The sequence below is a fragment of the Orycteropus afer genome, unplaced genomic scaffold, assembly GCF_000298275.1.
Source record: "Orycteropus afer afer isolate SDZICR_OR568_19922 unplaced genomic scaffold, OryAfe1.0 scaffold01038, whole genome shotgun sequence".
NCBI classification, from domain to species: domain Eukaryota; kingdom Metazoa; phylum Chordata; class Mammalia; order Tubulidentata; family Orycteropodidae; genus Orycteropus; species Orycteropus afer.
In genome coordinates, this window is record NW_006922625.1 from 49,078 (window position 1) to 60,308 (window position 11,231).

General features: G+C 36.4%; 1 protein-coding gene across 1 annotated transcript in view; it reads right to left on the reverse strand.

The window, feature by feature from the left end:
* Positions 1–398: 398 nt before the first annotated feature.
* Positions 399–11,231, reverse strand: part of ACADM (acyl-CoA dehydrogenase medium chain) — a 42,746-nt gene continuing 31,913 nt past the window's right edge. Inside the window, 2 exon segments of the mRNA XM_042783399.1 lie at positions 399–470; positions 3,160–3,408. Of these exon segments, the coding sequence (XP_042639333.1) occupies positions 399–470; positions 3,160–3,408 (321 nt within the window).

Consider the following 11,231-nt stretch of genomic DNA (forward strand, 5'->3'; position numbering starts at 1 on the left):
CCAAATCCTATATTTTTCAAGTGTCAATTTTTGGACATTCTGATTAGTTTTATAAGCCTACTTTTTTGTCATTGGAAAAATACTGAAATTCCAAGAAATTTTTGCTATGTTGATTTTAAGAGGTCAAAATAATAAAACCACATATATTTCTAGGTTAATGTAATTCAAGTAAAGTGATACTGAGGAGAAAGTATAATTTTAACGGAACCAAATGGTAAGTTCTAAGTTAAACAAAAGCACAAAATTGCTGTGAGAGTCAGTTGCATAGAATTGGAATAAGAGTACTTTTTTTTAAGTTTTCAGTGGAAAAAACCTTAAAGCCCTTTCTCTTCTGGAGCTTAAACAGTAGATGATGCTTTCATACTCAACACTGAACCAATGTTTCCATAGAGATTTCCTTAATTGTTATACTTTCCAATGTGTTCACGGGCTATAATAAGTCTTTGAATTTGTGCAGTACCTTCATAAATCTGGAAGAAAAAAACCGTAAAGGTAAGGTAAACATCTTCAGTATATTAAGCAACTTACCTAGATTTACTCAATATCTTGGACAATACCATAAGCCCAGTGCAATACCAAACTAAATCAAACTACACTACAGTACAGTTAAATTACTTGGTATGGCTCTTCTAGCCAAGGTCTTTGTGACTCCAGATTACTATAGTATGTAAGGTGTATATAACTATGCAAATGTAAGGTGCTTGTAGCCCACCACGGATTAGATAGATAGCTTGTTAGTAAAGTAAATAAGGTATATGGTATCCTTGTGGGGGTGGGGCCATGGAAATAAGGTGTATGGAACCCTCATGTTGGGATTGATCAGTTTTGTCATTTTACCAGGCTTAAAGTGAGCCCTTCTAGAGGCAAAAAAAGAGAGCTTACTGCCATCAAGAGAAAAGAGCTGTAGGTGGAGTGCAGTGTGTCCTTGGATCTGAGATCCCTGCTTTGGACCTCCTTGGCAAAGAGATGGCAGTAGTAGTACTGAGACCAGCACGAGACAGAGCAGCAGGTATGCTAGCCCATGGGGCAAGAAAGCTGAATGCCTTTGGGGAGGAGGCTTGATGGCAGAGTGGGGTGCAACTAGGTGTACCTATTGGCAGAGCAAAAAGAGCTCTGTGACACTTGCCTGAACAGGTGAGGCTAAGGGCTAGAAAGGCATACCTGAGGGCATAGCAAAGGGGAGACTGTTCTGATTGAAAAATTGTATCCTGAGAGCAGTCCTGAATTTGAATTATAACCTGTTACTTCCCTAATAAATCCCATAATCATGAATATTGTCTACAAATTCTATTGGCCACTGCAACAAATTACTGAATCCAGTAGAGAAGTAGCGAGTGCTGTGGGAGGGACGGTTGGTATCAGAGTTGGTAAAAAGGTTGGAGGGTGGCAGCTGATTGGCCTCATAGGAATAAGCCTTGGCTGCTGCTGGTGATTCTTTTTCTGCCTCGTGAGGTTGGAAGAGGTCAGAGGAGGATGCTGTCTCCATGCCTTTTTTGCACACATATAGGATCTGTACTCTATAGTATTTCTAATACCTGATTTTGCAGAACTCGTGAAAATATATAATTCTCTAAAAATTATTTTAAATTATCATAAAAAGTCATTTATTGAGATTGTGAAGAGGAACCTTAAAAACAAAAGGATATTAACAATTCAAAAAGTTCAGAAAAACTAAAGTTTAATGTTACCGAAACATTTGTTCAACTTTTCTGAATTGTACTTAGCTACTTGTCACCTCCACACATTCTCTATTCTTACTCTTAGATGTGATTTTTTTTATTCCTGCCAAGTAAGGAAGAGAATTGCTAAAGATTCTGGAAGGATTTATTTGTTTTTGATTCCTTAACTATTGCTAGTAGCCAGCCTCATTTCCAGTTTAAACTTTTAATTCTGGACATTTGTTAGTTCATCTTTTCAGATGACAGAAAAGAGTTAAATAGTTGATAATAATAATAAACTCACTGCCGTAGAGTCAGATCTGACTCATAGCGATCCCTCCTTGGGGTTTCCGAGGCAGTATCACTACAGGAGTAGATTGCCCAACCTTCCTTCTGAGGAGTGGCTAGTGGGTTTGAACTGCCAGCCTTCTGGTTAGCAGTCAAATGCATTAGGCACTACACTACCAGAGGTCCTAATAATAGTAATAGTACTTAATAATTAGACTTCAGAAGGAGAATATCACCAGATAAACCTGCGACTTTGAATAGGGGAAAAATTCTAGTTCTCAGTGTTCTCATGTCTAAATTGAGGGGACTGTACTACATCTAAATTTGTCAAATAATTGCCTGAGTATGTGTGCGGGCCAAAGTAGGGAAGCAAGGAAAGACATATTGAGGAGAATGTCTTCTAATTAACTTGTGCCACCTGTGGAGAACACACACATGTATTTTATTTACTAAGCTGGTACTTTCTCTAAGTTTTTGTAAACCACCATTAAAATTTAGAAGACAAAGTCATCTATATCACTGTCTCCTCATGTTGGTTTCTGAGTTCCAGTATGGATTTAATCAATTCAAGAGTTTTCAGATTCAAAACAAAATAATTTAATTAGTTTTAAACGCCAGGTATAGGAGAGTAAAGAGTATGTTACAATGAACTACAAAGTTTTGGGGAAAAAAAAAAAGGCTCATCTAGACGAACTGTATATGTCAGTACCATTTACTCTATCAGCCTATTCTCCTTTAAGGCATACACTTAAAAAAGCAATATTCTTCTCTGTACTACTAAAAAGGGGCAATCTACTTCCGTAGTGATACTGCCTCGGAAACCCAAGGAGGGGTCGCTATGAGTCAGGTCCAACTCGATGGCAAATAACTACTAAAAAAAAAACCCTCATTGCCGTCGAGTCATTCGCAACTCATAGCAACCCTTCCTTGGGTTTCTGAGGCGGTATCTCTACGGAAGTAGATTGCCCGATCTTCTTTCTGAGGAGTGGCTGGTGGGTTTGGACCACCAGTCTTCAGGTTAGCAGTTGAATGCCTTAGGCACTATACTACCGGAGCTCCCTTTAGTTTTTTAAAAAACTTTGGCTCACAGCCATCTATTCTGATATTCATTTATTATTACCAATAGTATAAAATCTCTAATAAATAGAAATTTACCTTGTCATTTAAGATTATTTTGTCCCCTAAAAAATAATAAAATACATTTGACCCTTACCTGATAGATCTTGGCATCCCTCATTAGTTTTTCTACAGGATACTCAGTATTAAATCCATTGCCTCCGAAAATCTGCACAGCATCAGTAGCCAACTGATTTGCAACATCTCCAGCAAATGCCTTTGCAATAGAAGCATAATAGGTATTTCGACGTCCACGATCAACCTCCCAAGCTGCCCTCTGGTAACTCAACCTAGCTAGTTCAACTTTCATTGCCATTTCAGCCAGCAAAAAAGATATTGCTTGGTGCTAGAATTAAAAAGAAAATAAAAAATAAAATGTTTAAGAGGAGTTCTGGTGGCACAACAGTTAAGTGCTTAGCTGCTAATTGAAAGGCTGGCAGTTCAAAGGCTGGCAGTTCAAACCCAATGTGTGGCTCCATAGGAGAAAGACCTGCCAATTTGCTTCTGTAACGATTACAGCCAAGACAGTTATAGGGCACTTCTACTCTGTCACATGCAGTCGCTAGGAGGGCACAACACTGACATTTAATCTTTCAGTTAGTGCTCAGCTCGTCAGTGCAAGATTAGTTTTAGAATCCACCCAGAGGCACCTTGGAAGGCTTGCTAATCTACTTCTAAAAGATCATAATCATTGAAAACCCCAAAAAACATATTTCTTCTCTGACACACATGGGGTTGCTATGAATCAGAATAAACACAATGACAACTAACAACAATTATATATAGCATGATTACAGCTTTGGAAAAATACAATCATGGAAAATGAGAAGATAGAGCAAAATGTTCACTATATTTATCTCTAAGCAGTAGGATTATGGATAAGATTTATTACTTATTTTTACTTATGTCAATCATACAAATTCTATAACAAACATGGGACATTTACATTAAAATAATATACATTAAAAAGCATTCAGAAACAAGAACACTAAGATGATTAGAAACAGGTTTCAAGTATTAGGCAACATCAAAATGGGTTTTGAAGACTAAGAAGCTATAAAACCCATAAAATCTAGGACTAGTTTACAGATTAGTATGAACAAAAGTCACAAAAAAAAAATATTAATGTTCAATTTCATGTATTTTATAATTAAGTAGCATGAAATTGGTCACACTGCTTTAGAATGTGAAAAGTTGTTTGCATTTGAGGTGGTAATTAGGTCTCAGAGTTGTAATTAACCAAAGTGAGTAACTACTATATGGAAAAATGAGAGTTAAGCCCTCCTTTATTTCTATTTACCTCAACTGTGGCCATTCTCCTAAGAAAATAATTCAAGGATTTTTTTTCTCACATTTTGAATATTACATCTATCAGTTCAAAGCTTCCCTTCTACTTTTATCACCCTTGCACTTCATGACTCCCTCAACTCCATCCCTTCCAGTAGAGAACCAATATTATCCTTTTCTTTTTTTTAATCTTATCAGGGATATTTTTAGTATCAAAACCTGCTACTCCTGAGTCAATTTTGACTCATAGCAAGCCTACAAAACAAAACAGAACTGCCTCATAGGGTTTCTAAGACTGTAATCTTTATGGTAGCAGACTGCCACATCTTCCTCCTGTGGAGTAGCTGGTGGGTTTGAACAGCTAACCTTTTAGTTGGCAGCCAAGTGCTTTAACTACTGTGCTAACAGGGCACCTTTGATATTGTCTCCCATCTAGCTTGTCTCTCCATCCTAGCTTATCATCTAGATGGTTCTTCATTTCACTTTTCTTATCAATTAATCTTGAAGAGCTTTCTATAGCAATACATAAAGAACTCTATTTTTTTTTTAATAGCCAGCAAGTATTCCATTGTGTGTATAAACAACATTTTTACTGTTTATATACAGTGTTGAAATGAATAACCTATGTCGTTGTTGTGTGCCCTCTAGTTGATTCTCACTCACAGTGACCCTATAGGACAATGTACAACTGCCCTACAGGGTTTCCTAGCCTGTAATCTTTAAGGAAGCAGATTGCCAGGTTTTTTCTCCCATAGAGTAGGTGGTGGGTTCAAACTGCCAGCCTTTTTGGTCAGCAGCCTAGAACTTAATGACTGTGTCACTAGGGCTCTCTGAATAACCTATACATATATAATATTGCACATGTGGGAGTATATCTAAAGGATAAATACCATATGGAGTATATTTGTAGGATAACCATTGCTAGGGGTCCAAAGCTACATATTTTTGACATATATATTTAAAAAATGTGGTTCATCAGGGTTATACCAATTTATATTCTCATTGGCAATACACAGAAATGCTTATTTCTCCATAGCCTTGGCAACCTGGTATGTGATAAGGTTTTTTTTTTAAGATTCCTTGTTTCTCTCTGAGAGATTTTGATATTGAAGATCTGAGTGACTCCAAGGCTTAAGAGCTTTTTTAAACCAACACTTCCAGTGAATCTTAGTTGGTTTATAGCCCTCACTTTGAGAAACTGTTCTAAATCCAACACAGATCCTCTGTAATGCATCTAGCCTAAAACAATCTCTCTCCTTTTGGTTTCTATCTGTAACTCTCATTTTGTGATTTAATCTTATATTTCTCTGTATTATTTTTTAATATGTTTTATGATATGTATTTTGTCTTCAAAATAAGGCTAAAGGTTCCTGAGACAGTACTATGTCAAATCTCTATCTCTGGAAATAGCATATGCAGCGCATGAAGAAAGTAAGTTCCATAAATAGGTGATTACTTGGGTTGAAATCTTGGTTCCATAATTTATTAGCTGGGTCTAAAGTTTTTTACATGTGATAAATAGTAATAACAGTGCTACTCCACAGTTCTTGAGACTTAAATGAGTTAATACCAGCAAAATATTCAGAATAGAGCCTGGAACAGAGAAAGCATTCTATTATTAGTATTTTAATATGGTAAGGGTTACATGATTATTTGCTAAACAAGTAAGTGCCAGGAACATACAAAGCTTTCCAAAGCAGAAACTCCTCGCTTGTGTGGGGCTCACATTCTAGCAAGGGAGTGAGAGGAGACAATAACTAACACGTATATGGTATAATGTCAAGTAGTAGTAACAGCTCTTGAAAAAAAAAAAAGTAGGATTAGTATACAGAATTGGAAGTGTTATTTTAGATAGAGTAAATTAGGGATGGTTATTTTGTTCAAGTAAATGAATGAAGTGAAATTTGAATTAAGCAACACAGCTATCCTCGAGGATATCTGTGAGAAGAGTAAAGGCCAAAAAGGCCAGTGTGGCTGACAGAAGGCCATTATAAGGACTTTGCATTTTAATCTGAGTGTGATAAAAAGACAATCAAAGAATTTTGAGCAAGGGAACAACATAAACTGACTTATGTTTTAAAATATGAAGAATAGGCTGTGAGATGATAGAGAAGCAAGGAAACTAGTAGGAGGATATTTAAATTCCTGAGTTGAGAGGTATGGTGGTTTAGATTAGGATGTTAGCACTGTAGGTAGAGAGAATGGTTTTAACTCTGGGTAAGTATTACATATTTTAACATGATTTGCTATAGATTAGGTGTATATGGGCTGTGAATGAAAGTAAAAATGGCTAAAGAAGATGGAAGAAACAGGAAATAAGATTTTATGTTTGAGATTCCTATTGGAAATTAAGCGGAACTTTTAAAAAGAGGCATTTGAAAATCCAAGAATGAAGATCAGGGAAGATGTCAGGGCTAAAGGTATACTTTAATAGTCATTACCATATATTTTGTATTTAAAGCCATAGAACCATATGAGATCAGCTAGGGAATGATCTTTCATAGTTTCCTTTTACAGATTAGGAAATCAAGGGTCAGAGAAAGTAATTATATTGCTGAAGGTCTCACTGCTAATAATTTGTGGAAGTAAGACAAGCCTCGTACTGGATTCCAGCCCACGATCCTTTCACTAAGTCACAGTTTCCCAAAGAGAAGACAACTCATTGGTAGTTTCATTTCTCATAATAGCAGAGTGACTGGTTTGACTCATCCTAACTGGTCTAATATTATTGACTACTACTCACGCAGCAGAATGCAAAATAGTTAGAAAAACAAAGAAAGGAAGAGAAGATATAAACATTATTTCTTGCTAAGTATATCATATTACAGTCTCAGGTCTCAAAGAGCATTTGTCCGTTATCTATATTTTCCTATCAAGACATAGAAAGCAAGGGAAATAATTGCTGAATTAGCAATGATAATTAATACAATGGGAGTTATTCTTAACAGATTCTTTCACAGCTTCCTAGGCAACTCCAGCTTCTCTTGGAAGGTTTTGATTAGAAAACAACAAGGTGATTACTGCCACTGAGGAATTTTACCATCCAGTAGTCTGTTTTCAACATTCCCAGTTTTACTCATTGGTAAGAAAAAGTACCATCTTCCATTTTCAGCAGCTTTCTTTAGCCATACCCAGTGAGGATGACTAGCAGCCATGTCATTCACTTTAAGAAAACAGTATTAACAACAGCAATAACACATGGTATTAAATAGTAGAGCTGTGATTAGAGTACTACTCTATACTGTCCCTTAAAAAAAAATCTTTTATTCTTCTTTTTGGAGGTAATAGACTAGAGCTATAAATAAATCATCCCCTTAGTACTTCTTTTGTTTATCTCAGGAAAGAAAAGACTACTAATGAGGCACTCTAGAACTACAAACATGCTCCTACAATACTAAGAATCAATAATTGTAGTAAATTATTATTTCATTATTTTGTTGTTGTTGTTATGTGCCCTCGAGTCAGACTCAACTCACAGCGACCCCTCCTTGGGTTTCTGAGGCAGTATCACTACGGAAGTAGATGGCCCAACCTTCCTTCCAAGGAGTGGTGGGTTTGAACTGCCAGCCTTCTGGTTAGCAGTCAAGTGCCTTTGGCACTAGGCTACCAGAGCTATTATTTTATTTTATTATTTTAGACCCATGGGAAAAATATTTGGCTGGATGCTTTAAGAGGTAAGGTCATAAAATGTTGCATCCAGGTGTATCACTGAACCAAATAGTAGTGGTATTATAGACCACCAGTAGAAAATATAGACAACAATCAGAAAGTAAGAATAAGAGACCGAGAAATAATAGAAACAGAATGAGCAGTAATTAAGAACTGTGCAAAGGATGGCTATTTTGGAAATCAAGGAAAATATTTGGCTGGATGCTTTAAGAGGTAAGGTCATAAAATGATGCATCCAGGTGTATCACTGAACCAAATAGTAGTGGTATTATAGACCACCAGTAGAAAATATAGACAACAATCAGAAAGTAAGAATAAGAGACCGAGAAATAATAGAAACAGAATGAGCAGTAATTAAGAACTGTGCAAAGGATGGCTATTTTGGAAATCAAGGAAAAAAGCAGGTACATTTTAATAGTTTTCTTTTAAACAGTAATAATCAAGTCCTAAGGTATTAATTAAATATTTTCATTTTAAATAAACAGAAGAAAACAGAATATGTAAATATCATAAATGGGTTTTGTAATATTCATTGATATAGACAAACAATATAGATGGGGCAAACTAAGTTCTATCACAAATAAATGAAGAATATAATTTATAATTACTATTTTATCTGCCCCCTTTCATATTCATGCCATACCCAGTACAAGATTAAAATATTTTAAAAAGTAAACTTAACTAATTTATATTTTTTGGCTCTACATTTCTACATGAAATATAAATTTATGTCTGTATGTAGATATATGTTTGTAAATATATCTTTATATATTTCCCAATATCAGATATGAAATAGCTAAACAACAATTTAGTTTGTATTCCAAGTGTGTAGTTTCTCTTCTTACTCTTACATGCAAAGTTCATGGACAAGCAGATTGGAGTTACAAGAGCACACAGATGGGGGACACCTCACAGAGATGAAAAGGAGCTATGTCATCGTACCACTAAATTAATTAAAAATGTCAAAAGCCAGTATTTTTCAGAGTAATTAAGAGGGAATCAAATCTTCATCAGAAATCAAATGATAAAGAGTATTTTAAGTGACTTGTAAGCAAAGTCTAAATATTTTTCATACTTACTAAGTGCCATGAGGCAAAAATATCTTGGTGCAGATGATAAGAATACAGAAAAGAATCTTCAGAACTTGTAAGGGAAACATAAAAGAAGGTTCTATACTGAACTGAGGAACAACCACATTGACTAAAATTTATTAGATATGTGCCAAGGAGGACCTGAAGATGACAGATCTTAATCTTAATCAAAACTATCACTCAACAGTACTTATGTCACTTTATGACTAAGATAAACTAATATTTAGTAAAATGTATATATGTATTCTGGCAATATGAATAAGCTTTTGGAAACAATGCTATTCTTTTGGCTACATACATAAAGGAAGCTTGATTAAAAAAAAAAAAAAAAAGCTCTAAGGAAGGAAACAAAACCTTCAAATGCCTCAAAGAGGCAATCTGAACCCTGATTGAAAAGAGTTAACTTGACACACAGTGAAGGAAAAAAAAAAATCAAACCTAAGATTTGAATCTAATGGGACTGGAGCTGGAGTTTTAAAAAACACACAAAAGCAGGGGATGTAGATGTGAGGATAAACAAGATGGGGGCTGAATCTCAGATTCTCTGCTTCTCTTTCCAATGAGGGAACTAAAAATCTCTGCTCACTGGCGCAGGAAGGTCAAAAGGAAGCATATTTCTTGCCTAGGACTCTGTCTGGGAGATAAGAAAAGAAAGAAGAGAGTCTCTTAAAGAGTGGAATCAACGTATTTGACTCTATGGTATGGGATTCCTCAAACAGAAAAATTAATGTGAAAAATAGCCATCAGAATGGTAAAACTTCTGCAGTACCTGATAGATGGCAAACCAAAAGAGAATTGGGAAGCATAGCTGATACAATTATCCAGAGTACAGCATGTTGTTGCTATTGTTAGGTGCCATTGAGTCAGTTCTAACTCATGTACAACAGAATGAAACACTGCCTGGTCCTGTGCTATCCTCATGATCCCTGCAATACCTGAGACCATTGTTGCAGCCACTGTGTCAATCCACCTTGATGAGGACCTTCTCCTTTGCTAACTCTCCACTTTACCAAGCATGGTATCTTTCTTCAGGGAATGGTCCCTTCTGACAACATGACCAAAGCAGGTGAGATGAAGTCTAGCCATTCTCGCTTCCAAGGAGGATTCTGGCTGCACTTCTTCCAGGACAGATTTATTTGTTTTTCTGGCAGTCCATGGTACTTTCAGTATTCTTCACCAACACCACAACTCAAAAGCATCAACCCTTCTTTGGTCTTCCTTATTCACTGTCCAGCTTTCACATGCATATGAAGTGATTGAAAACACCATGGATTGGGTTAGGCACACCTTAGTCTTCAAAGACACATCTTTGCTCTTCAGCACTTTAAAGAGATCTTTTGCAGCAGATTTGCCCAGTGCAATAAGCCATCTGATTTCTTTTTTTTTTTTGGTAATTCAGGGCCACAGTCTTGAGGGTTCTACCAGTCTCTAACTGACCAGTAATTCTAGTCATTTTCTGTTTTTCAATTTTGTTCAACATTTTTCCTCCCACTCTTCTCCAGGATCTCCAGGTTTGATCCCTTTCCAAGAGGATGTCATTGATAGCCAGGCACCATCTCTTCTGGTCTGAGGTCGTGGAGGCTGAGGTTCTCGTGGTCCATTTTACCTTCAGGCTAATTGTTTCCAGATGACTTCGATTTTCTTCACTCTTCCTTCCTCCATCCAAGATGAGACCAATAGTTGCATCTTAGATGGCCGCTTGAAAGCTTTTAAGACCCCAGTCGCTATTCACCAAAGCAGGCTGTAGAACAAAATTTTTTGAGGTATGTGTGCCAAGAGAGCCCGATGTCCCCTGAGACTATGGTCATGAGCCCCCAGGACTGGTGGTTCTCTCTCACAAGATGTTTGGTTGTCTCTGTGAAGTTACTCCCGCCCTGCCTTCTGTTGCTTCTGTAATATATGTGGCTAATTTTGTAGCACAAGTGCATATGTAAGATTATCTTCAGCCAAATCTATCCTTGGTCTAGGGTGTATTCCTGTTTGCCTATGGCTATATGCTTTTCTCACCTGTCTAAGCATCAATCTGTAGCCTGGTGTGTTAGACTGGGTTCCCTAGAGAAACAAAAACCAGCAAAGCTTATATATATATATATATATATATATATATATATATAAAGATACA